Source organism: Cyprinus carpio, chromosome A9 (genome assembly GCF_018340385.1).
Source record: "Cyprinus carpio isolate SPL01 chromosome A9, ASM1834038v1, whole genome shotgun sequence".
NCBI classification, from domain to species: Eukaryota; Metazoa; Chordata; class Actinopteri; order Cypriniformes; family Cyprinidae; genus Cyprinus; species Cyprinus carpio.
The window spans coordinates 26,898,832-26,926,826 of NC_056580.1; the positions used below are offsets into that span (position 1 = coordinate 26,898,832).

Sequence of the window (27,995 nt, forward strand, 5' to 3'; positions counted from 1 at the left end):
TACTTCAAACCACAGCCCGGTGTATTATCTAGCTCAGATTTATTGATTTTAGTAGTGTTTTGATATGTCTGAAATAGCTGTTTTGACACTGCAAAGGCAACACAGTTAAAGGGAAAAGCAAACAATAAATCTTTATATAGAGAATTTTAAATGTTTAGATGATCAGTGAAAATTGGTATTTTTCCAATGCATTTTTTTTTTCCATAGGGATTTAAAAAAAAGTCTTAAAGCATTATAAGCCATGAGCCAATCCTACAAACTTTGAGAAAAACTTTGATTTGTAGTAAAAAGATATTTGAAAAAGTCAAGGTGCAAGACTGTTTACTTAACGGCTTTGATGAGGGAAAAAACTGCAATCCCATGAAACAATATGATAGACAATAAAGGATTAAAATACCGGTGAAACATAAAACTATTAATTTAAGATTGTTACTGTTAGTTGTTTCTATAGAAACAATATACTGTATACTGCTTATTGAAAAATATGCATGTACAAATATTTAAGTATTTTGAGGAATGGGAATGATTGCAGCATTCGCTGTGCTTCATGGGAGTGGGTGGAGCTTAAGAGCTCTTTTTAATTTACTTTCCCACCACAAAAACCACCTGTATAGCATCATGGGTAATGTAGTTTTCCACCACAAACTCCACACGATTGCTTTACAGTTTTTCTCAGTCACTTTGGTGCATTTCTCAAATCAGAAATGAAATTCTCAAAACTACTTGTACAACCTCCACATCATCTAGTCATTTATACACATCATAAAACCAGTTTCTCATTCTTTTGAACAAGTTGCGATTGCTTTTGTACATTCATGCAATTGATTATGCACACTTATCTGCAGTTTCCTACATTATCAGTTGCTAATGTCATGTTGCTCAAAATGTATTATATAGTTTTCTGTGCAGTAGTCTTACCCCTCAAAACATCTAGTCGTTAGTTCATCGTATAAGTCATTGAATGCAAAATGGTTCATCTAGTTGTCATAAACTGCCAAGCAGCTTTTTTTTTTACACATTATTATTAGACTTTTTGTAAATTTGGCATGAATTGTGCAAGTGAATCTTGACTAATGAAGAGAATGTAGAAAAACAATGATAAAGCATTTCTCTGAAATAGCTCAAAGGTTCATCTCATGAATCTTCAGTTGAAAAGCATATACTGCATAGACAGAGGACAACACAAGAGTTACAAATTCTGGCAGGGGACTTATTTTTTATTTTCATCTTTGTGCCCATATTTCTTTTTCCTTTTTTATATCACAGTGACATTGGAAAGGTTTTTTTTTTTTGGGTCAGACCACTAGTAAAAGTGTAACTAGGAATTCTATCCAGTCTCTTTCAATCAATATCCCACATACAGTAATGTGTAAATTTGTATTTTTTAAATGGATATATGGCATACATAAGCATATGGCATACTGTTCAGTACAGTAACTGTCATCCAAAATGTTGCCATAGTTTACATCAGAACATCACTCCAGGGTACACTGTTATATTGACAACATGACTAAGTAATTTGACTGTCTTATCCGTACACAGTGACTCAAGGACTTGTCATTCTGATGGCACTGACATGTTCATTGACACAGATATTTATTTTTGAGAGATGAACTAAGGATTTTGAGCAAGAGACTGGCTTTTGCAGGTAATCCATGGTGTTTTGCTATTTGTACCAGTTGTTTTGAGAAATGCACTTACTGTTTTGCAAATGTCAAGGATGTAACAGATCACTAAAATATTAACAAACAACTCACAAAAATAAAAAGTTGAATTAAAGTGAACAGATGGGTTCAACAAAAGCAAGTCTGTCTTTTAAGGTTTAGCAGTTATTGTTAGAAGGGTCATTCTGTGTCAAATCAACCAAATTTTAGAAACGTCCCAGGCTCAAATCTTTGATTTTGTCCATATATTGTATACATCACCACATGTATAGTGATGAAAGCCAAAATACTAAATACCACCGATGTATATTTACTGAGTAATCCACAGTTTTGTAGAGGGGGTCAAAATGGCAATTTTCACCTGAGATTCGGAGCCGAATTACAGAAGGGTAAAAATTACCTCAGAAAGATGGCAGCATCATTATGTTACTTTGGCCCACCAACTGGCCCACCTGTTACCAACCATAAAGAGTTTGCAACAGACACCATCTTCAGCAGCACTCTAAGGATGTAATAAATCCAGATAATTATCTGCAGGAAGTACATTGTGTCCTCTGACAGGTTAACAGGTTGTTGACCACATCTGTACTTCCACCAGACTCGCCATTCATTTTAATTAGAGGTTGAGTAACTGACTGACAGGCCCGGTTCTCCAAACAAGAGCCAAAATAAACTTTAAACAGAGCCACGAGTCAACATCTAAACGGTGGCTGAGGTTACTCCAAATTACACATGATATTCATCACACAATTACCATTGACAACAGCAACCTGACTCTCGCTCAAAGCCTCTAATCTCTCCTCATGACATATTGACTCCTCTGCAAGACAAATACACCTGACAACAGACACTGAAGCCGCCACACCAAAGGCCAGCTGATTTGCTCTTTATCAGTCTGTAGAAACCCCTTTTCTGTTCTCACACTGTGCCATTCTAGAACTCTATAGAAACTTGACAGGGCAGCAAGATAAACAAAGAAACAAACACAAAATATGAGCATAAGACTGTAATGTGATGAGGAATGACAAGTAGAGCTCTGTGTATAACAATATTTTATTATTCTTTATCATGGCTTAAAACCAGCACTGTCTTATATTAGAATTTAAACTATTGTCTACATAAATTAGAAATGACTAAAAACTAAAATCAATTGATTTTATTTAGGCATCGCATTCACAACACACACACACACACATTTATATATATATATATATATATATATATATATATATATATATATATATACATACAGTATATGGGTCAGATGAGTTCCATATTGGTGTACATTAAATGCAAAGTGTCTAATTGTTTCAAATAACTTGTGTGAAAATAAAATGTTAAAATATGGGTGAAATAATTCCATCGTTCCAACATATAAAAATAAAACAACACACTCCTTCTGGCCTGTACTTATTAAAATTTATAAAAGAAAAAGTGATCATACTGAATTTTATTATATTTAATTAAAGTATTAAAACTTGCTGAAAGACCTTGTGGTTTGAAGGATCGTGACAAAGATTTGTAAAAATATTAAATTACAATTAATTATTCTTTGGCTTGAACTGTGATCCTTAAATAGAGTATTTTAATGTTATTGAATTATTCTTTTTTTAAATGTGCCTGACAATTTTTTGATATATAAACTATTGTTACACTGAATTACATTTTAGTTGATGTCTTCTGTAAATCATGGTAAAAATGTATAATAAACATTCTTTTTTCATTTATATAGATAGTTGGATGGATGGATGGACGGATGGACGGATGGACGGACGGACGGACGGACGGACGGACGGACGGACGGACGGACAGACGGACAGACAGACAGACAGACAGACAGACAGATAGATAGATAGATAGATAGATAGAGAGAGAGAAAAAACTTCTAAGAGCACTTAGCAAAACGCCTCTGAATCACAAACCATGCTCAGTAATGGATCTAACAGCCCATATGCATTGATGCCTCCTGTCAGATTAGAATGCTTTTTAATACTGATTCTATGCGAAAAGAACAGAACAGAATAGACTGAGTGAAAAACAACTATTATAATCTTACCAGCCGCTGCAAAAGCTCTATAACATGCAGATTATATAATATTCATAATATACTATATTACAGTTTTCAGTGGCGATATCGATGCTAACTTTACACTTTACAAATTGACTATTTTACAGTTTCCACAAAGCCACACAACTATTTTCAACACTGATAATAATAAGCAATGTTTTTTGAGCAGCAAATCAGCATATTAGAATGATTTCTGAAGGATCATGTGACACTGAAGCTTTGATCACAGGAATAAAAATTATATTTTAAACATTTTAAAATATATTCAAATGGAAAACATTTGTAGTTACAGAAGTGTGTGTGTGTGTGTGTGTGTGTGTGTGTGTGTATATATATACTACCAATCAAAAAATGGGACCAGAAAGACGTAATGTTTTTTACACAAGTCTCTTATGCTCATCAAGGCTGCATTTATTTGATAAAAAAAAACAGTAATTTTGAAAAATGTTATTAGAATATAAAATAATGGTTTATATTTTAATATCCTTTAAAATATAATTTATTTATGTGATGCAAAGCTGAATTTCCATCAGCCATTATTCCACTAAAGAGTCACACGATCCGTCGGAAATCATTCTAATATGCTGATTTATTATAAGAATTATCAACAGTTGTGCTGACAAATTTTTTTGGGAAACTGCTATACTTTTTAATGAACTGATACACCAAATCGATTTGAAAAATTCGGTCGAGTCAGATAAGTTTTCGAATCAATAAATCGACTCATTGAACCGACTCATATGAGTGAATTGATAGTAGCCTTTTACATTGAAGAAATTTTGATTGATGGTAATGTTTACGACTTTGTATGACCGTTTTGTCTCATTTAACAAAACATGCGCTGATGTAAAATATATATGCCTAAATCAATTTTATTTTATGCAAATTAATTTTGTTTGAATTGTTTTGAATTTTTGTTTGTACAGTATGAGCCAAATCGGATCTTAAACATAGCCTGAAAAAAATGGAGTTACAATAAACAATTTAAAAAACATTATTATTATTATTATTATTTATGTGTTTATTTTTTTATTATTATGTATTTATAACTAGAAACGGAGTCAATTTGCTTTCATATGGTTTCACTGATCGTGTAATATGCCAGGACGGAATGTCAGAGAGTAGGCTACGTGAGCTATTCAGATTGAACTGTTCGAAAGAACCGATTCCGCGAAATGAATCGAACTGGACATAGTTCATTACCAAAGTCAAATTAAACGCGGTTTAGCAGTCTGCTACTAAAATAATACATCGTGTGATCTGATTTAACTTTTTTTTTCTTTTTTTTATCCTGTGGCATCTCTTCCACCTCAGATTCAAGAATCAATCACTGGAATAGTGGATATCCAGGGCGTCAACCAGGGTTAGGACAGTGGACATGTCTCTCAAAACACCCACGGAGTGAAAATAAAAACAAGCAGAAGAGGATCGCGTTGATAAATTGTTTTCAAGACTATATGCGCTTCAACAGTGCGCTAATCAAATGCATTAGAAATATTATAAAATGCTCTACGTTAAAAGCACAAAACCTGTGGCGCAGTCTAGACCAGTGCTGACATGTATAAATGGATGTCGGAAAACCAAACAAATCAATCAATGTGTAAATATGTAAATAACTTTTATCTTTTGCATCTGACTGCTGTTATAACAATGACTTAGCCTACTGTATGTAATACAGAAAAAGAAAAGTAATCCTATCACAGCCAACTAAACTATTATGAATCACTGAAAAAACAAACAAACAAAAAAAAAAAAAAAAAAAAAACCTTGCATACTGTGACCCTGAATGAGAAAATAATCTAAAAAAAAGCATGTTACTTTTACTACTGTATAATAAGAAACAAGATTTTCATTTAAAAATCCTGGTTAGACATAACTCTTTAATGCATCAGATATGGTATTGTTATTTGCATTCAGTTATAACTTGAAGCATTTATTTATTGACTATACATTTTTATAGCTTTCATCAGCACTTTATGATCCACTCACCATCTTCCAGCAAAAATCGGAATTGCTGCCAAAACGAGGGGAAAATTAATCCTCAGTGCCCAGGAGCGAAACTTGATGCAGTGATACAAGGTGGAGGAAAACAGACAGTGTGGGCAACTTTAACCAAGAAAGTAAACTCCGAGGGATTTTCTGCGAGAGAAAAAAAAAAAAACCGCACAAGACTTATCAAAGAGAGCGAAGTGTGCCTGAGATCACAGAGACGAGCGCTTCCGGTTATTCATTAGATACATAACGAAATCACCAATCCTACTATGCCTGAGGCTGGGTTTATGAATATTGAGTATGCCAACGTTGCCTCGTTCACTTCACCTTTAGTTGGCAAGGGCTTGCCTCATGAATATTAATTAGCCTGTGCAGACGTTCCATCTTAACCGTCCAATAGAGAACATTCGCTCATGAATGTTAAAAACTTGACCTTCTCCATAGTAGGAGTCTTAAATTTTTAACTTGACACCGACGCCAGAAAGATGTGACGACGATTTCACGTTTTTGTTTTCACTTGATTGAATATAGATATTTTTATTTTTACTTTTTAGTTTATTTGTCACGGGGATGCAGGCTATTGTTTGCACCACCCTTTGTTTTTAAATTAAAATATGCACATTTTGACAAAATAGATTGCAATAAAATCTAAATAATAGACAAGTAGCCTATGTTGTCTTGATTTTCTTTCTCTAGCATATATATAGGCCTACTGTTAGATTTTAACTGACAGTATGGTCAAAAAGTCTTGAGGTAAAAAGACAGATTTTTCACTTTATCTTAGGTTTTCTTTAATAAAACATCAGTACTGTAAAATATCATCGTGGTGTAGCCTAGTAAAGAAATGTCAATTATCTTTCTATGAAGCACTTCAGGAATATACTTTAAATTCACCCTGCAAAAGGTATATTTTAATAGACTTTTACCACAAACTTTTTAAATTGATTTAATTTTTATTAATATTCCAGTAACTTCATTGCACATTACACTTTGACACATCAAAACGTCAGTCGCACGCTTCAGACGAGGACAGCGAAGCCTGGTGGCGACATCTAGTGGATTAAACATCACATAAGCAGTGTTTGGTTTACGGAAAAATTACATTTATAAACAAAAAAATTAAAAATAAAATAAAATATGGGCTACCAGAAACTCAGTTTTAGCTGCTTTTCTTTCGCTTCTTGGTCCACTCATCCATCAAAAATACAAATAAAAAAGTGGCACAATTTATATTAGCCACCAAGAACAATTTCAACGTTTTTCAACATTTAAGCAGAAGCCTGCAGCCGATGCTTAAAAACATCTACATTAACTGGCTGCATTCATTTAAAAAAAAAAAAAAAAAAAATATATATATATATATATATATATATATATATATATATATATATATATATATATATATATATATATATATATATATATATATAGCATTACTGAATCAACCTGACTGCATTAGGTAGAAAGTAACAACTGCACATTTTTTACAATGTGATTCTATTCAAGGCCGGCGTCCATGTTGAACCTGTTACCTTTATAATGTACTTTAGGCAAACTGATTTGGCTGCTCTTCTCCATGCTGTCACTCTGGGCCACACATTCCACGTACTCCCCATGAAACTGTGACAGTGGAAGCGTGAGGTCGCTTGTGATGGTGGTTGAGCTGTCTTTGTTGAGAGTTGTAAAATTACTCGAAAAGTTGTCCAGCTCTTTCTCTGCAGATTTCCAGTGGATAGTTGGAGTCGGTTTACCAGTGGCTGAACATGAGACTACAACATCTGGATCAGAACTGAGTGCAGGATTCACTGATGCTGTTATTTCTGAAATACCTGCAAAAATACCAGCAACATAATGACCTAATTATGTACAATCTTTTAATACTGCAAACACAAAACTATATTGCACTATAAAGAAACATCTTATCATATTTGAGTCTTTATTAAGGCATTACTAAATACATAGTATTTGCTTACTTAAATATTATTTAACAAATACAATGGATTATTGGCTGCATGCACTCCTTTCATTTTTCTGGAACTGGAAACTGAATTTAAGTTTCAGTTGCATCTTGAGCACATTGTTTGCTGCTGCATTAAGATGCAATTATTATTATCCACTGACAAATCTCTGAGTATCTTCTGATTCACACCATCCCTTACCAGTTTGGGCATATCTGCATTATGTTGAATGAGCTTGCTTGTTTTTTTTACTTAGAAAACATATACTATTCACTTTTCTGACCAATTAGAGGAAAATGAAACTAGTTGTTACTTCTTATTCCAGTGAATATTTCTCAGGGAAGGTTTACTTTTGACACAGAACTTGTGACATAAAAACAGCAATTGAGCATTTTCACTGTTATTGCCCTGGAAAAAGCTCATTTATCTCACATCAAATTTGTGTTCTCAGTATGGGGGATATTGCCAAACTACTGTAAATGGGGTAAGTTGTCACATTCGGAACCTGCTATTAAATAGCCTATTATACACCAGTAATTGCTTTTCAGTCATTTCAAAACTGCAAAATAATTATGGAACAAAATAATTCATAAATCAGTTTATATTATATATATATACAGGTCCTTCTCAAAAAATTAGCATATTGTGAAAAAGTTCATTATTTTCCATAATGTAATGATAAAAATAAACTTTCATATATTTTAGATTCATTGCACACCAACTGAAATATTTCAGGTCTTTTATTGTTTTAATACTGATGATTTTGGCATACAGCTCATGAAAACCCAAAATTCCTATCTCAAAAAATTAGCATATCATAAAAAAGGTTATCTAAACGAGCTATTACACCTAATCATCTGAATCAACTAATTAACTCTAAACATCTGCAAAAGATTTCTGAGGCTTTTAAAAACTCCCAGCCTGGTTCATTACTCAAAACCGCAATCATGGGTACGACTTGCCGAACTGCTGTCCAGAAGGCCATCATTGACACCCTCAAGCGAGAGGGTTAAGACACAGAAAGAAATTTCTGAACGAATAGGCTGTTCCCAGAGTGCTGTATCAAGGCACCTCAGTGGGAAGTCTGTGGGAAGGAAAAAGTGTGGCAAAAAACGCTGCACAACGAGAAGAGGTGACCGGACCCCTGAGGAAGATTGTGGAGACTAAGTACCGATTCCAGACCTTGGGGGGACCTGCGGAAGCAGTGGACTGAGTCTGGAGTAGAAACATCCAGAGCCACCGTGCACAGGCGTGTGCTTTGAACCAGAAACAGCGGCAGAAGGTCGAGCGCCTGACCTGGGCTACAGAGAAGCAGCACTGGACTGTTGCTCAGTTCAGGTCCAAAAGTACTTTTTTCGATCATGAAAGCAAATTTGCATGTCATTCGGAAAATCAAGGTGCCAGAGTCTGGAGGAAGACTGGGGTAGAAGGAAATGCCAAAATGCCTGAAGTCCATGTCAAGTACCCACAGTCAGTGATGGTCTGGGGTGCCATGTCAGCTGCTGGTGTTGGTCCACTGTGTTTTATCAAGGGCAGGGTCAATGCAGCTAGCTATCAGGAGATTTTGGAGCACTTCATGCTTCCATCTGCTGAAAAGCTTTATGGAGATGAAGATTTTGTTTTTCAGCACGACCTGGCACCTGCTCACAGTGCCAAAACCAACTGGTAAATGGTTTACTGACCATGGTATTACTGTGCTCAATTGGCCTGCCAACTCTCCTGACCTTGAACCCCATAGAGAATCTGTGGGATATTGTGAAGAGAAAGTTGAGAGACGCAAGACCCAACCACTTGTATTTATTTTTGATGTTTTAGGATGAGCTTAAGGCCGCTATCGAAGCACCTGGGCCTCCATAACACCTCAGCAGTGCCACAGCTGATTGCCTCCATGCCACACTGCATTGAAGCAGTCATTTCTGCAAAAGGATTCCCGACCAGTATTGAGTGCCACTGAACATAAATTATTTGAATGTTGACTTTTTTTGTATTAAAAACACTTTTCTTTTATTGGTCGGATGAAATATGCTAATTTTTTGAGATAGGAATTTTGGGTTTTCATGAGCTGTATGCCAAAATCATCAGTATTAAAACAATAAAAGACCTGAAATATTTTCAGGTGGTGTGGCAATGAATCTAAAATATATGAAAGTTTAATTTTTATCATTACATTATGGAAACTAATGAACTTTTTCACAATATGCTAATTTAAAGGACCTGTATATATATATATATATATATATACTATATTATATACACACACACACACACACACACACACACACACACAACACACAATAAATTAAACATTTAAACATTTAAAACATATGTTACAGCCTGCCCCAAATTGACTCAATACCTGAGATATAAGCTTTGTGACTTTCATGGTTGCAGGTATTTAGCTTACCTTTAACAGCGAGGCACAAAGTTTGTCGTTTAGTTTGGAATGGATACACTTTGAAGGAACAAATGTAGCAAGCCTCATCTTCAAATGTTGCGTTTTTGATCTCAATGGACGTTGAATTAACTGAAGCCGCGGTGAAAGTGACTTTTCCGACATATTGATCATCCACTTGTTGCTTGAAGAACTCGCTGAATGTAGCCAGAGTTTGTATCGGTTCCTGGTCTCGCACCCGCTGCCAGGTGACTTGTTTGACGCCAGACGCGTCTGACAGCGTACAAGAGAATGAAGCATCCTGACCAAACTCAACAACTGTGTGTCCTCGTGCTATAATTTCTGAAAGATAAGCTGCGAAATGAAAAAACAAACAAGTTATTAGGTTACCAACTTTATACAGTTTTATCTTGAAAAGAAATGCGAAATAGAAGGAATAGTAAAATAAATATTGAGTAAAAAATAAGGATTATCATGACCAACCTCTGTTTATGAGGCTTAAAATTAGGATCATCAGACACAACATGGCGAATGTTTGGTAGTATGGTCTGTTTCTAATCAGACACAGCCTCTAGCCTACATAAAAGCAAAACTGTACGTATTTACTGGTTGTAAGCGAAAGCTTCCTTTTAGGGTTTTCCTGCGGTTATAACAAAGCAAGTGTATAAGTGACCTTTTTATTTGTCTGGAAGTAGTAAAATAAAAATAGGCTACATAAAAAATTCAACTCATACCAAATGACTTTAAGAAATGATATAAAAAATTGTATTAAGTAGTCTATGAAAGCAATGTAGATATGACAGATGTACAGCTTTTTCGCATTTGGCTACTATAGGCTACACTCTGGAACAGTCTTCTTGATGATGTTCAGGGTTCAGACACACGCTCTCTGTTTAAATCTAGATTAAAGACACATCTCTTTAGCCAAGCATTCACATAATGCATCTCATAACCTTGCACTTCAGTTAGCCTATATTTGATCAAATTCACATCATCATTCTTTGCTTGGTTTAAACAGCATATGCCAATTGTTCTCTGTTTGCTTCTCTGTTTCTGCCATGGGATGGGCAGCTGAGGTATTACACAAGCTTCAGTCTGGAACCAACCTTTACAAAGATCTGAGATGACTGAACACCCGAGAAGAGATGTCGCCAACCCTGAACCAACATACAAAACTATTAAACTTTGCAATAAGTTTGATCGCAACAATCATTGCTGTTAATAGTGTTCGTTTGTTTGAATACATGCCATTAACTGTGTGATTTTTACTGTACATTTCTGCCATATGGACATCACCTTGACATAGTCACTACTGATGAGCTACTCCTAAATATAATGTTGAAATTGTCACGTTAAGCTGCTTTGCAATGATTTTTATCATGAAAAGCACTATACAAACAAACATGAATTGAATTGAATGTACATGAATGTTAAGCTCCTCCATTCATGTAAAATTAATATAAATAAATCACCTGTCTGCCAACTTTACCATCTGAAGTAATTATGAGAATTTCCTGTTTAAATATTTTTTTTTACTCTGGTAGGTAAAATGAGTCATCATTCAATGAGTCATCATTTTTTGGCAATAAATTATCAACGTTAAACAGCAACAGTAGTATTTCCCAGAAAATGAAATAAATGCAGAAATGTATTTATTTTTTGCTCTCACATAATGTAGCATATTATGGTAAATATTGTGTGTAAGGTCACAAAATTCCACACTACTGTATGGTATAATTTCGGTGAGTCTGAGATCTTCATAAGATCGATTTAATTGTTTTACAGAAAATGATGCAAATATTTGTCTCAAATAATAGACAAATCTCTACTTATTTAAATATGTTAATAATCAAATATTTAATTGTTGAGCAAAGAAAATATTGATACATCAGGAAAAAAAGACAGAAAAAATATTTTGGCTAACATAAAAACATCAGTTTGGTTTTGATTATTATGTCTATCACCCTGAAATAATGCGTTTTAAAGCTATATCAGTTTAAACTTCTGATATAGTGTTTTCTGGGCGCACACATCTAAAGCAGGTGCACAGAAAGCAGCTGTCACATCAGCATGCGAGCACTAAACTATCTCATTCATGTCTTATTGTGCTTAAACCGTCAAATGTACAAGGTTATGTTAAAAACACGTCGCAAAAACACAGTGGGTTATGTCTGTGAAGGTAAACAGCTGGGAAAGAAATCACATGTTAATATTAGATGATCTGTGTAAGTGACAGCAGCTTAATATGTATGTATTACCTATACTGCTGTCTACGCTGTTAATATGACCCAAACAATTAAATAAAAACAGAAATTCACTCACTGCTCTTGACCGAATAACTTCTATAGCTTTAATAAGATGACATTTCTTGAGCTTTTACATCTAAGAATACTAACATCAATTTACTATCTATATCTAACACATATATCTATTTACCAGCCTGCATATCTATCTAAAATCTATCTATCTATCTATCTATCTATCTATCTATCTATCTATCTATCTATCTATCCCAGTGCATTTTGTTTCTTTACATTTGTACCAAGTTAAGTTACTTTTTATTATTTCTAAATAAAGTGAGACTGTTGAGCAAATGTTCATCCGGCAGCTATTAATACCGTTTAACAGGCTTTGTGTGTCAAACACAGATTAAGCTCTTCATGCAGCAACAGCTTTTCAAATAGCCTGCAGCCGATGCTTAAAAACAGCAAGGGGCATATTTTTATTCTGTGGGCGGACCCAATGAATCAGGTGGAGCACTTTTATACTGCTGCTCGAGTCTATGACATGGGGAACATCCATCTAGTGCAGCAGGGCATCTCAGAAGGCTTGTTTTTAATGGAAAACCACAATAGAGAGAAAAGTGGCATTATTCAACAGGTGAGTTTTCATATTTTCTGATCGTTCATGAGTAATCGTGAGTCTTTACAGATGGACGGACGGTGACAGGGATTGTTTGTTGTCTTCACATAAGGACATGGGGAAAAGTAGTTCAGTGTCCTCGGCTTAATTTTATTTAATCAATTCCATTATGATCCGGAATTATAGGTATTGTTTTGTTATCAATGCTTCTAGAAAACAATATACATTTAAAATGAGTAAATATATACAGGCAACACAATTTAAAATGTTTGACATTGAACTGAATATATGTTCCTCTGGATCTTAAAAACATGTTGACAAATGTAAATTATATGTGCAAATTTTGTTAAAAAACTCTTATTATTTATATAATTATTGTTATCATTATTACTATTATTTTTATTTTAAGTTGTTTAGTTAAAGTGGATGTTGAGGGAAATGCATCATCAAGTGTACATGTGAACTTTAAGTTTAATATATAAAACATAGATTATAATAAAATTAATTTGTGTAAAATATATTTGTTTACTTTTTTTTGGTCACTACATAATTCTCATACTTTAACTTGTGTTATTTCATAGTTTGATGACTGTATAACTCTTGGCTGACAGTATGTTTATATAAAAAAATATAATTTATTTATTTATTTTTTGGGGGGTTGATTGTCCTTTATTTATTTTAAATAAAACAGGATTGAATGTGTGATTTTTCACCAAGCAGATAAAAAACAGACAAAAAAATTTGTACAATGCAGTTTCTAGAGACCTAAATATCATAGAGATTTGGGAATGTGGCTCTCTCGACTATAAAAACATGGCAAAAAAAGAATTTCTGCAGGTCTTTAAACATCTTAAAAGTTTTCTCTTCATCATGGCATTAAATGTTGCATGCACTGCAAAATACATTTATTTGAGATGCATCATAAGGTCATGGCATTAAATGTTGCATGCACTGCAAAATACATTTATTTGAGATGCAAAATGAAGATAAAAATTGTTGTTGTTTTCGTGGACATTAACATTTAGAGAACATATTGACGTATTGTGTTCCCTTTAATTATTTCCTTGAATTTTCTTTAATTGGTCTTTAAAAACTTACATTTACCTTCATAAAACTTGCAGAAACCCTGTAAAAACACTCAAAACACCCTGGCAGTGGTGTTTGCATGGGCATGAACAAACATCAAATATAGTTCTTTATAAAATGAATAACTATGTGTTACTCACATTTTTATTTCACCCACAGACCTGCGTCAGATGATGCATGGGTGTTTGCAAGGTGGGATGCAATTCAGACAATTGCCGTCATGTCTTTCGGTGAGGAACAACATATTTCAATTAACTGAAACTTTGACGTATTTGATATTTTTCAGCTTTTATCTGTCACCACAACAGCTTTATGATCTACGGGTCGCTGCAGGAGCACACGCTGAGCAGCTGGTCTTTTGTCACTCATGTATCTGTGGGTTCAGCTGTACTGGTCAGTGCTGTCTTTGCAGCTGCAGGTTATGCAACTTTTACTGGTTATACACAAGGTAAATTACTGTAAATACTAGGTCACAATATCTGCACCTACCACTTTGATAAATCTATGCCACAGGATACAAAAAGCACTAAAAGAATTGCATGTTTTCCTGTTGAATTTCTTGTCCAAGGTGACATACTTGAGAACTACTGCAGTAATGATGACATTACATTGGCTACATAGATACAGGATTGAAGATGTTAAGCTTTTATACTGTATACAGTATGGGTGATTATTCAACTAGAGGGATTTTTGACTACTTAAGAGCTTAAAAAATAATTTTAAAAAAACATGATAAATCATTTATCGTCCTGAAATGAAAATCTGTACATGGCCTTGATCAACCATTAAGTGGATTTTCCATCATAACTAAATATATATTCTTCTCTACTTGTGATGGGAATTGCAGTAGTATTGGGGATACTGATTTATTTATATATATAAAATAAAATTTGTAAACTTAAATACCAAATTATTTGAACGCTTACAAGGTATTATAGTTAATTGAAACTAACTACAGTGTAATTAAAACCATAAAAAATCATAAAATAAAATAAACATTAACTGAGATAAAATGTATATCAAAAAACCGTAAAAAAGATTTCTCCTTTTCGTTTAGAAAAAATTAAAATTAAAATTAAAATAATGGAAACTATTTAAACATATGTGACCCTGGACCATAAATGGGTCAAAATTATCGATTTTTCGTTTATACCAAAAATCATTAGGATATTAAGTAAAGATCATATTCCATGAAGATATTTTGTAAATTTTCTACCGTAAATATATCAAAACTTAATTTTTGATTAGTAATATGCATTGTTAAGAATTCATTTGGGTAACTTTAAAGGTGATTTTCAGCCAAATATTGTCCTATCCAAACAAACCATACATCAATGGAAGCTTATTTATTCAGCTTTCAGATAATGTATAAATCTCAATTTTGTAAAATTGACACTTAAGACTGGTTTTGTGGTCCAGGGTCACATATGTAAACATATAAAAGTATAAAAATGACAAACACACACAACAAAATTACCAAAACTAACCAAAATGAAAATGAACAAGATAAAATAAAATAAAAAACATTTCTTCATCATTAAATGGGAATGACGCAGTATTGGGGAAAGTGATTCTTTGATACATTAAAAATATAATTTGCAAACATAAATAACAAATCAAACAAACCCTATAACAAACAAAAAAAAAAAAAAACAACAAAAAAAAAAAAAACAAAAAAAAAAAAAAAAAAAATAAAAAAAAAAAAAAAAAAAAAATGATAATGCAAAATATAAAAATAAAACATATTCAAAATATGAATAAAAGCCATAATAGTAAATTCACTTTGACATTTTCACTGGAATCTTTTTATATGCTGTTTTCTAGTGATAAATTATTGAGACAATTGTTATATTAAAGAAATTACATAAAAACAAGACTTTTTTTATTATGTGAGGTAGTTTCTATGTCCTTCTTGCTTTAATATACTAACCCTCCACTAATTTTCCGGTAAAGACCATAAAAGTTGAAAACCATATGGATATATATAACTTGCAATGTCTTTTGAGCACCTACAGTAGCTTTATGTAAGGAACAGACCCAAATTTAAGTTATTCACTGATAATCTTTAGCTGAATGTGATGTGCAAGTTTGTATATACGGAATGGAGATGGAAATTAAGGCTTAAATGCCCAGAATTTCAGCCTGTTTCGTACACAAAACTAGTGTATTGCTTAAAAAAAAAAAAAGTGTGACAGTGCCGTGTGACAGCTGCTGGAAAAGCTGCATATTTTGGAGATGTTTATTGATTTCAGTCACTATTGGCCTATATCCCAGAGGTTGAGTTTTATTAAAACAATTTTTCATGTTATATGAAGGACACATTGCCTTGGGAACCTTTTATCATGCCTTTATCAAAAAGCTGCTTTGTAATTTTATTTATTTTTATATTTTTTACTCTTGTGCCAGATTCTGAAAATCCATTATAAAAAGTTCAAGTACAAATAAAACACATTTACCAACAAATAAAAAAACACAAAAAACAGCCACAAGACTGACCAAAGTGCTGAACATTAAAATCAAACCACAAACACATAAAACTGAAAGAATAAAACATGAATTTAAAACCCAAGGAGTGACAGATAAACAAGACCATAATACAATGTAATAAAAAGATTCATTTTTATGTTTAAAGCTATATTTCTCTAAACCACTTGCAATAACCTTAAACTTTTGCATATTTATTTATTTACTTTTATTTATTTTATTTTAAGTATGCTTGTTTGCCAAAGAAACCCTATGAAATATGATACATGACGTGAAGTGTAGGCTATTTAGCCTATACTGGGTGCCATTTTCAGCCAATCTGAATTTTTTATGCAAAAAATGAGAAGGTAATTTAACTTTTTGTATTTGAGATAGATAAAACGCCACCTATAAAATTAGTTTTAGAATTATTCAGTCAAAACATTTTTAAACTCATCACATGATCAAATCAAAACATGAGATTTAAACAAAAAACAAATTCAGAAAAAAGAACAGAAAAGGGAATCCTCCCGTGATGCTCGACGGACTGCGCTCGTCTGTTGCTGAGTTAAATTGAATTGGTCAAACTAAATAACCTAGTTAGTGTGTGGTTAGTGTGGCGTGCTGTAGAGGTTAACCGGAGATGAAACACGAGACTTCACTCGCAAACCAAATGATTTGAGACTCATAAGCAATTGAATTGAGACTTGGAGTCGACCCCAAATTAGATGCACGTGAATATTATAACACACGTATTAAGACCTAAAGAGCAATATTTCCTCAGAATATACGAGTTTGTCGTGTATATGACAACAGCTGGAATAATGCTTTAAATCTGAGAAGAAAAAAAAGACGACTTGACAAGTGCAACACACTAAAAGGCACGCGCCCACTTTTTTTTTTTCTTTTTTTTTTTTTGCAAATTGACTTGGATTAGCGACAAAATAGCCTACTCGTTGTAGGGAAAATGTGTGTGTGAATATTCTTCAGAAACTCTCCTTAGATTTGCGAGACAGCACACGACGCGGTATGTCGGTGAGTAAATAGAAATTTCTTATTATAATCTGGTCAAAACTATGCATTACATATTTTCAATCACTAGATGTCGATATTTTGCAAGTAATTGTCCGCCACATCAAGGCAGTGTACTATATAACTAAAATCCGATATAATGTACTTAAATGATCATCATTGGAATGCCTATCCACATTTTCTTAACACATCCGAACCGTATTTACATTATGCTGCGTCTGAGAAGTTTTTAATATGGATTTTCCCAGTCAAATGTACTGTCTCGCATGGTATTACGTGGGATTTTAGCACATTCACTGCTTTGTTGAGACTTTTCTAGTCGGGGGCGACATGCAAATTCGCATTCCACCGTCAAACCGGAGTGTGAACCGTGGATGAATCCAGGCTGAGGATGGGAGGGCTGGCAGTGACTGTAACTCATCGTGTCATGACTTGAATATGTGCGGCTGCCGTCTCCTCTCGGTTGAATAGAAACAGAGGAGCGTCTGTTGACAGGGGCAGGACTCTGGAAAATATGGTGGGAGTTGCAGAATTTTAAGGGGGTAACGGGACAGAAGTGATGCGGGGACCTATAAGCAGTGCTTTGAGTCTGGAGAGGCGCTGCTGAAGCTGTTGTTGGTGATGCTGTTTGACGTATCGGTAACGAGACTGATGACAGCTGACAGCCGCGCCAAAGTTCAAGGGCGATCAAGGTAACTTTGAGACGTCATGCTCATTCAAACTATTATGACTCATTTATCCGAAAAACAAAAAAAGGATTTATTGATGAAACCTAACATTGTCTTCCCAGTGATCACTTACTGTCAAGTTTATATGCTGTTTTGCTTGGTTTATAAAAATGTATGTCGAGTCGGGTTCGAACTTGAGTCGCCTGGAACGCAAAACGTAAAACAAATTTTTTAAAAATCAATTTTTTCACAAACATTTTTCTCAACAATCAATTTCCCAAGCGTCATTTTTATTTAAACTTTTTTTTTCTAAACTGTTGGAAAATGGGATTCGAACTTGAGTTTCCTTGAACGCAAGTTATACCGGCTAATTAATTGTTTTTTCTTAGGTTTTTTTTTTTTTTTTTTTTAGTCATGTTAGACATGGTTTGCTGAATAAAGGAATAGTATAAATAAAAAAAATGTCAAGCTATTTGGGCTTCAAGTGATGATTTTCACTTCTTCTTGACAGTCAGTCATGAAAAGTTTGCGTCTGATTAAGCGTCATGCTATTTAAACTGGTACGATTCATTTATTTATTTATTTATTTTCGTGTTGAATACAAGTTATCAAAATGCCAAAGTTGTCATGTTCCATGTGACACGACTTAAGGGTGATCACTGGCTATGAAGTTCATTTAGCAAGTTTGTGTGGCTTATAAAATAAAAATTATATGTTGATGCGGGATTCGAACACTGGTTTTATCGTGTTTGCGCAAAAACCATATTATTAGACTAACTTGATAAAATAGTTTTTTGCTGTCATTGATCACAAGTTGTTTCATCTAAGGCACCAGTTGAGCTAGGACTGCATGCTCCAAAAATAAATAACTAAAATAGCTTCATATCTGTAGCTGTGACTAAATAAAATGTTGACTGACAGTAAATATCCTCCCTCCTTGGGAAAATACCTCTACACACCCTGCTGAAAGAACTTAAAAGACTGGTATACTGGTCTTTTAAGCTGGTCTTTAAGCTGGACCAGATGAAAGGTGGCCAAAGCCCTTCTAAAACCAGCTGGGAGACCAGCACGCCAGGTTTTTAAACCAGACTGGTTTGAGACCAAGATGTTTGTTTTTTCAACAAGCCAACCATGCTCATTATTGACACAGTGGCATGTAAGATGGGAAGGGATGCACCTCCTTCTGCAGAACTGACTCATCTAGTTTAACCTCTCCATCTGTCAGCACTCCCTTAAGGCTGTGTCATGAGTCAGTAGTGTTTGCTTTCTGTCCTACAGTGCCAGGGATTTCAGAGCCGTGCAGGTTGCAGCAGGGATGGATGGAGATGCGCACAGCCGACCGCCTGACCGAAGGTACACCGTAAGCACTGAAAGATTTACTCATTAGCTCTTGGTTTGATCTCTTTAGTTGGGTCATTTGTGTTTTTTAATTTGTTGAACATGACATGAATTTGCTTGTGTTGTAAATTAAGGAAGTATTTCTTTAAAATGTCCATTTTATAACTCTTTTTTTTGCAATTTTTACAACGGCATGCAGTCAAGAGGATGGAAATACAGAGCTGAGGGACACTTTGAGAGTTCAGTTGCATGAGTTTGTCATTGTTAATTGTCATTGTCATATCATTTTTGAACATCTTTTAAAGTTTTGATGTTATCATACAGATTTTTAATTTGATGAAATAGGTTGGGATGCTTTAAAAGTGACGATTCTGTGGCGATTTCTAATATGTACTGACATTTGTGCTGTTGTTTAACCATCAAAACGAATGATGTCACTTCCTGGAGGTTGATGTCATTAAGGAACTGGCTTTTGTTAGTAAAGGGATTTTGCAGAAGGCTGACACATAGAAAGTTAGGACATTGGAAGAACTTTAAAAATGTTTTGTAGAAATTTCCCAGTTATACAGTAAGGTGTAGATATTTGAGTCTGATAGGAAAGTGAATTGAAAGATTGTAATACATTATGCACGTGTGTTTGTTCTTTAATTTTTAAAGATTATGTGGAATGAGGAGAAAAGTTAGCTAATGTTTGGCATTTTTTTTTCCTGCCAGTTTTTCCAGTTTTCTTTAACCTGCAAGCAGTTGAATGCACATTCCAGCTCTATGTGAAGAAAAATCATGTGAGGTCTGGAATAAACAATTTTACTGACCATAAATGAATGAATGTAATGCATAGGGCATGGACAGCATTTGTGTGATCTGTTACTGCCGACTGGGTTGTTTATGAGTGAAGATTTAGAGGTTGTGTATCTAAATGTGTCTCTAGTTGTATGTTTGTTTACAAGACAGGCTGACTGTAATTAAAGTCTCTGTTGTCATAGGCATTGCCTCGACCTTTGACATCGGTGCATTTCCTGCCTGCAGAGCAGAGCTGAGAAACGCTCTTGGACACATGTGGAGGTCATGGGAAATGAACTTTAGGGAGGGGAGACTCTTGCACAATTCTTCTGCTTAATTTCTTTGCTGGGGAAATGAGGATGAAATTGCATTGCATTTGTAACTGGACTGGACAAGAGTCATATAGCGAAGCACAGGGTCTATGGTTTTCATTTCCCTCTTAGCTATGACTGGATATTACAGAAAAATGATGATGTGAAGCTTGTTAATTTGACCTCAGAGGCAATTGTACTTATCTGGTGTAATAATCCATGGCTGTGGGGCAGGACTCAGAATCAGAAGAGTAGGAAGTTTAAAATAGACAAACCAGATTTAGGACCTGGTCTTTGAAAACCACATGAGGCTGATTAGCTGTCTATATCATGAGCGAGGAAATCTGGACGTTGAATCCATATGCATTAGCATCAAATATTCCCTTTATAAATACACTTTGGACTTTAAGACTTCGGAAATTTGTGCTCCATGGGTTCAGATTTAGCTAACAGAGGGTGATGTCAGCTGAGAGCGTTCCAATGGCTGGAGAGATTTTTTTCCATCATGTTCTCATAACTCTCTTTTTCTGCGTTATTCTCTCTCACTCTCTCTCTCTCACACACACACACACATTATGTCTCCCACGTTGTCTATGAGCACATCCCTGCATTATTGGGATTTTAATTAGAGGCGAGTCTGATATTTTGAAGGTTTGTTATGAGAGCCTTTTGAGCCTCATACAAATGCTCTGATTTTCCACCCAGAAATATTTGATTAGTGTTGCCCGTGGGCTTTATGAAGAGAAAGTTTTGTTGTGTTAAACAGCGTGACTCTTAACCACACAGACCTTGTTGTGTAATTCGGGAGCAGGATTTTGGTTTCTTTGGCACCGTGGGGCATCAGGCCATCAACCATCTTGATGTATGTCTGTGGTGCAACTCTGTTTGTAAATCCAAAATTTTCAGCCTTTCACCAAGTTGCGCAACTCATTTTGACTGTTTTCACATTTGGTTTGGTTATTTGGTCCATGCACAAGTTGTTTTCACCCCATTGCCCTGCAGTTATCTTAGAGCGTGTACAGTAGGTCTGGGTAAAAATATAGATTTTTATGCTTAATGGCAATCTTCAGTTGAAAGATAAAACAAAACACAACCATTGTAGTCCGATTCTCAAACATATGATTTTTTTTTTTTAAATAAGCAATTCAAAAAAGATGAGTTACCAATTTGAATCGGTGTGAAACTGATCTAATTTTGTGTTAAACTGCTCTAGTTTTGTTTGTATTTTAAACCTGGCATTGTGTACTATGAATATTGTTGGTTCCTGTGATGAATTGCTTGTGATTTTCCTCATTTGCGAATAGCTTTATTTAAAAACATCAAAAAAAAAAAAAAAAAAAAAATTAAATAAAAGCGTCTGCTAAGTGAATAGATGTAATTAAACACTGCCTAAGCAGTGAGATAATTTCTATATAACAGAACATATAAGCAAAAAAAATAATTATAGTTACCATATACCCAAATAAATCAGAGTTGAATGAAATTAAATCTTACTCAAAGTTGAATCAGATCTGAACCAAATTGAATCAAGAATCTTGGATCAGGATCAAATTGAACTTGGAAATCTGCGTTGATACCTAGTCCAACCAAATCTCAGCAATACATATCCAGGGTTTCTGCAGGTCTCAAAAAGGTCCTTAAATTTCTTTTTCCACAAATTAAGGTCTTAAATCAGAGCAAAAAGTCTTAAATTCATAAAGTCATGGAATTAAATGTTACATGCACTGCAGAAAATGAATATTTTTGTCAGTATTTTTTTCTTGTTTTCAAGTACAAATATCTGAACATCCTTAAATCAAGATTCATTTACTTGAGATTTAAATTGAAGATATGAAGTGTCGTTTTTTGAGAAATTAAGTGAGTTTATGCTTAAAACAAGAACAAATATCTGTCAAAGGGGTATGAAAACTTGTTTTCTGTTTGAATTAGCTCGATTTCCCTCATTGGCAGATGTTTGATATTATTCAAATCTTAAATTCACTACATTTTGATACAATTCCCAGAAACCAAGACTTCTCATCAGATGTCATTTTTGCATCTTGATTTTTAATTTAATGTATTTTTAGACATTTTCACTGAAAAACAATACAAAAATACTTAGAAGGAACATTACTTTTGTGCAGTGTGATTAAAAGATACAATGAAAGCTATTCCCATATTCTATTCTTTTTATATATATATAAAATTAATTCAAAAGTAATGGGGGTCGTTTGGAAGTTGTGCTGCTAATACAAACCATTGTGTTGTGCTTAGACATTTACATTTAGAGAACATATTGACATGTTGTGTCCCTTTAATTGTTAAAAAGGTCTTAAACAGGTCTTGCAGAAACCCTGATATCATTCACAAATGAATACACATCCTTTTGAATATTTGTTTTTTAAATGTTGTGGCTAATTTATTGATGCTTCCATGTACCAATACAAATGTTGCACTCTCTCCATACAACACATTTGACAGTCGGTTTTGCAGAAAACCACAGAAGAAACAACAGTAAAAATAAGCTACACATACTCCAAATATGTGCCCCCAATTTAACCAATTTGTGAAAGTGAAAGTCGTGACATTTGTCAAGTATGGTGACCCATACTCGAAATTGGTGCTCTGCATTTAACCCATCCAAGTGCACACACACAGCAGTGAGAAGTGAACACACACCCGGAGCAGTGGGCAGCTATAGATCCAGCGCCCGGGTAACAACTGGGGGTTCAGTGCCTTGCTCAAGGGCACTTCAGCCATGGGTATTGAGGGTGGAAGAGAGCGCTGTTCATTCACTCCCTCCCACCTACAACTCCTGCCAGCACCGAGACTCGAACCTGCGACCTTCTGGTTACAAGTCCAAATCTCTAACCATTAGGCCACAGCTGCCCCTTTAGCGATGTGTTCACAGCTGCCCATTTAGCGATGTGTTCATATTCTGGAAGCTCTGAATGGCTAAAGAAGAGACTGACAAATGAGGGGAATTTAAGCTTGATCTTTGCAAATATGAAAGCAAGATGCGGAACTTCACAGGTGTTGGCAGGACTCTTGTATGCTGCTGCAGTTTGGCACCTTTCACTCTTGACATCTGTTCTTGGAATTCCGAGTTGGAAGGATGGCTACGGCGGTGTGAAAAACTGTCGGAATGTTTACTCGCTTATGATGTCATCTTGTATGATCTTCGGTCGTTCTCAAACGATCAGCACTTCTACCTCAGCGCAGCAAGGACCAGGCCTTGACAACAAAGTGTCACCTCAGGGACGGGGTATGGAAGCACTTAAGTGTTGCTGCAGATGTTTCCATACTTTCTCTTTCCTTCTTCATACACTCGAATACTAGCGCGCACACACACACACTCCGTTCGCACAGCTGTTCTATCCAATCCGGTGTCGAAAGTACTACAGTACTAGAACAGTGATGTTATTATGCTGGCTTGACAAAGGCATTCTGGAAACCACTCAGAACACTCTACGAACCTCCTAGCAACAGCTTAAAAAATCCCTCCGGTTACACTTTCTTGTCAAGGTCTGGCTTATTTTAACAAGCCAGAACACCCTAGCAACTGCCTAGCAACTACCAGTGCTGGGTAGTAACTTGCATGGGTAGTAATTACATGTAATCTGGATAATGTAATCTGTTTCCAAAAAATTAAGTTATTGTAATTAGATTAAATTGCATTTAATTTAAAATACTTGTTAAAAAGTGTTTTCTCAACATTTCAACATTGCATTGACTACTGACGATCACATTCATTTTTATTTGAATTATCACTCAATGAGATTTTAATAATAATAATAACAATAATACATTTATTTTAATTTTTTTACATTTTATTTAAATGTTATTATTTAAATGTATTAAATAAATTTAAGGTATAAGTCAATAGTTAAGTAACACATTTGCATGTTCATGGTTCTCTGATGCAGGTTAATGGTCACATGACATGCAGATAAACAAATTAAATATTTCATCTTTTTAATAAGCGTTTTAGTTTGATTGTTGTTATTTTTAAAAGATTTATTTTAATTGTAATGATTTTAATTATTAGCTTTTCATTAAACTCGCGAACCCCCTGCAGTTCATGATTTAGGAAACCTTGAAGTATTGAAATGTTTAATGCACTTTATGTTGTTAATAGTTAATGGAATACATTTTCTTTCTCTTTTTATTTTTATAACAATATGGTACAAGTTTATCCTATTTAAATTAATGTGTAATATAAAAGCAATCATAACAGTAGTCTGATTATATTACTTAAAATGTGTAATGTAATGGATTACGTTACTATTTTTGTCATGAAATTTGGAATCAGTAAGAAACCTACCCAGCACTGGCAACTACTCAGAACACCCTAGCAACTACTTAGCAACCATTCAGGACATCATAACATTCTACAAACCGCCTAGAAAAAACCTGGCAAAACCCACTTTAGGCTGTGTCTACTGTATAGTAAGCGCTGGACATTTGTCTTGGATTTTTCTTTTTTAGTTGTCTGATTAGTGCAGGAAATCTTGCAGTTGTCAATGTCTAGTGAACGCTTTGCAGGTAATGAAAAGAGTCAGGATGGGTGTTTTCTCAATCGAATCAACAGAATGGTTAATAACGCGGCATGTACAGGTTACCATGTAAGGTTTAGGGTGGTTTTAAGAGACAACTCCCTACTAAGACGCAGACAGAACAATGGTTAGTCTGGAAAGTGTAGACATCTACAGCTTGAGGCAATTTGAAGCTAATAATGGCTCTTTACATTTCAAATTACACTAGAAGAAAAAAATACTACGTACAGTACAGTACAAGCCCAAGGATGGTGCTCATTCTCATTTTATATGTCTGATAATGAAAGTTCGCCTTAATGTTTCGCCTTAATGTTTCTCTAAACATGTATGACATAAGAAGAGATTGTGTTTGAATATGTGGAAGCATGCATTTGAGAATAGAAAATGCCATTCATGTTGATGTTAACAATCAGATGTTGACATTTGAATTTTTGTGTGTCTCTTCAAATACAGTGTACGTGAGTTGTAGCTATAACATGCTTGATAATGGGCAGACTAGCGTCATTAAATTCTTGCTTCCTTTGCTCACTTGAGTAATAGGGTATCCTTTCAATGAGACTCTCTTGTGGTGACAGGCCCAGCAGAATAAACAATGGCTCTGTTCTAAAACCTAGTGGGTCTACTTAGGCAGTGCCCTAACTGAAATGAAACCTCAAGATTGATGATTTGGAACACTCTACATACAGTAGGCAGCCTAAATTTGTTCATAAGTTTCTTGAGCAGCAACTCAGCATATTAGAATGATTTCTGAAGGATCATGTGACAATAATGATGCTGAAAATTCAGCTTTGCATCACACAAATAAATTACATTTTATAATATATTCAAATAGAAAAATTGTAATAAAATTGTAATAATATTTCATAATATTACTGTTTTTGCTTTACTTTTTTGATCAAATAAATGTAGCCTTGGTGAGCATGAAATACAGTACTTCTTTCAAATACCTGCCCCAAACTTTTGAATGGGAATATATTTTGTACATGCAATTTTTTAATTGAGTTTTTTATTGCTGTTTTTATTATGTTAAATTAATCATTGTCATTCTAGCAGTGTCTTCTCTGAGAAGGATGCTTGAGCTGCTTTAGACTTTGGCCAAAATGAGGCACTGTATGCAAGAAGGCTTATGCTGGGTGCATGGTCTTAAAATGCTGCCTATGTAGACAGCTCTCAATGATTTGGAACAGGGCCAGTCTCTGTAAATGCCATAGATCTTCTATACATACCATACGTCTTGACTCCTCCACATTCCACACATACACACTCTCTCTCTCTCTCTCAACAGCTGTGTTTAACACTCCGGCCTCCTCAACACTTCTATGAGGACTTAGTGCAGTGTTTCTCTCTCTGTGGAACATGAGAACTCATGATTTCGCACTGCCTTTCCTGTCTTAGGAATACAAGGGCTTTATTTCTCTGTGTTGTGTTTCTCAGAGCACTGAAAGAGCATGTGGCAGCACTCCAGAGAACACAGGAGAATGGAGGCTCTTTGTTGTGCTGTCAGGCCTGCAGGCAGTGACCGTAAACTGCTTTGAATGCAGCAAAAAGGAATATGCTCCAAATTGATTAGTTTGGTGTGTGTCCTGTTAACCAGGGGTAGGAGTGTTTTGTTAAACTACTTCCGTCAGATATGCTGTCCTGTTGAAAGTTGCAGTCCAGAAGATGATGCACGTCAAGTTCCTCAAGTATGACACATTTGTTGGTGCAACTGTAAGGTGATTGAGTTTGCTAGTATGCACATGTGCTTGCTTGCATTTACAAAGGCTGGACTCTTGAGGAGAGACACTGGCATGAAGTAGAAATTGGACACTTGGGATTTGCATGATATTTGGTGTTATTAAAAGTTCTTGAATGTCTGCATTCTCTGACAGTGTTTCCTGCGCTCAATTTTAGCTGAATCATTGTGTTGTTTTAGCCGGTGTAGTTCGATTCATAAATGCATTAGTCTTATGAACCGACTCTTTTTAATGACCTGGCCAAAAAAACTCACAACAGAACTTTGTCTACGGTTTGAGGTTGTCTCATCACATCATAAAAACATGCTGAACCTGCTGTGGGAACTGAAAGAGCTCACAGTCTTCTTGAAGAAATGCTCCATTGCAGACTTTTCCACTGTAAAGTTGGTTTCTTTACTCTGAGTGTAAATTCATTTAACTGCATCAGTCAGAGCTTAAAAATGTTTTTCAGCAACGTGGTTCTGCTAATTGTATATTATTCTATTATTATTTAATTATTCGTATTTTATATTTATTATTGCTATTGTAAATTATTTTTAATGAAGAATTAATAAGCAATTAATATAAATTATTTTAAGTAGATATTTAATTTAATATTTTTTAATTATTTTGAGGCAGAATGTGGCTGTTGTTTATAATAGTAATAATAATAATAATTATTATTATTATTTTGCCTAATTTTGCATTATTTTCTTATTTTTAATACATTTTTAATTTATTATTGTTTTATTTATTACTCTTTATATACATATATCCATAATAAAAATAAATAAATAAATAAAAGAATAATCTTACAATCTGATATGACCCAATTTGGCAGTTCATTATTATTATTATTATTATTATTATTATTATTATTATTATTATTATTATTATTATTTGGAAAACAGATAAGTCAGATACAAGACTTTAATAGGTGGCTTTAAGCATTTGTGCTTTCTAAGGCAAATTACTTTTATTCATATTTAGTCTTAGTAGTTTGACATAATAACAAACTCTAAGTATTAAACTTTCAGTAATTAATGCAGCACTGTTTATGCTACAGTCACGAATGACATCAAATCATGTGACTTGTTGAACAGATGAATGTTGTTCCTATTATAGTGTAGC

General features: G+C 34.4%; 3 protein-coding genes across 4 annotated transcripts in view; 1 reads left to right on the forward strand and 2 right to left on the reverse strand.

Annotated features, from left to right (window-relative positions):
* Positions 1-6,104, reverse strand: part of LOC109045464 (sodium channel protein type 1 subunit alpha-like) — a 50,914-nt gene extending 44,810 nt beyond the window's left edge. Inside the window, exon 1 of the mRNA XM_042764460.1 lies at positions 5,722-6,104. The gene's annotated coding sequence lies outside the window, so the exon portion shown is untranslated. The remainder of the gene's footprint in view (positions 1-5,721) is intronic.
* A 1,056-nt stretch (positions 6,105-7,160) lies between these two features.
* LOC109084615 (OX-2 membrane glycoprotein-like) lies at positions 7,161-10,540 on the reverse strand (the record flags this gene model as incomplete). The annotated part of the gene is made up of 2 exons (XM_042764461.1): positions 7,161-7,553; positions 10,087-10,540. Coding segments are annotated over 2 exons (786 nt in total), but the record flags the coding sequence as incomplete, so codon positions are not given.
* Positions 10,541-17,887: 7,347 nt separating this feature from the next.
* The window catches only part of LOC109055261 (cordon-bleu protein-like 1), a 52,799-nt gene continuing 42,691 nt past the window's right edge, over positions 17,888-27,995 (forward strand). For both annotated transcript variants that reach the window (XM_042764312.1, XM_042764313.1), the window contains exons 1-2: positions 17,888-18,209; positions 19,464-19,538. In XM_042764312.1, coding sequence (XP_042620246.1) covers positions 18,139-18,209; positions 19,464-19,538 — 146 coding nt within the window. In that variant the 5' untranslated portion in view covers positions 17,888-18,138. The remainder of the gene's footprint in view (positions 18,210-19,463; positions 19,539-27,995) is intronic.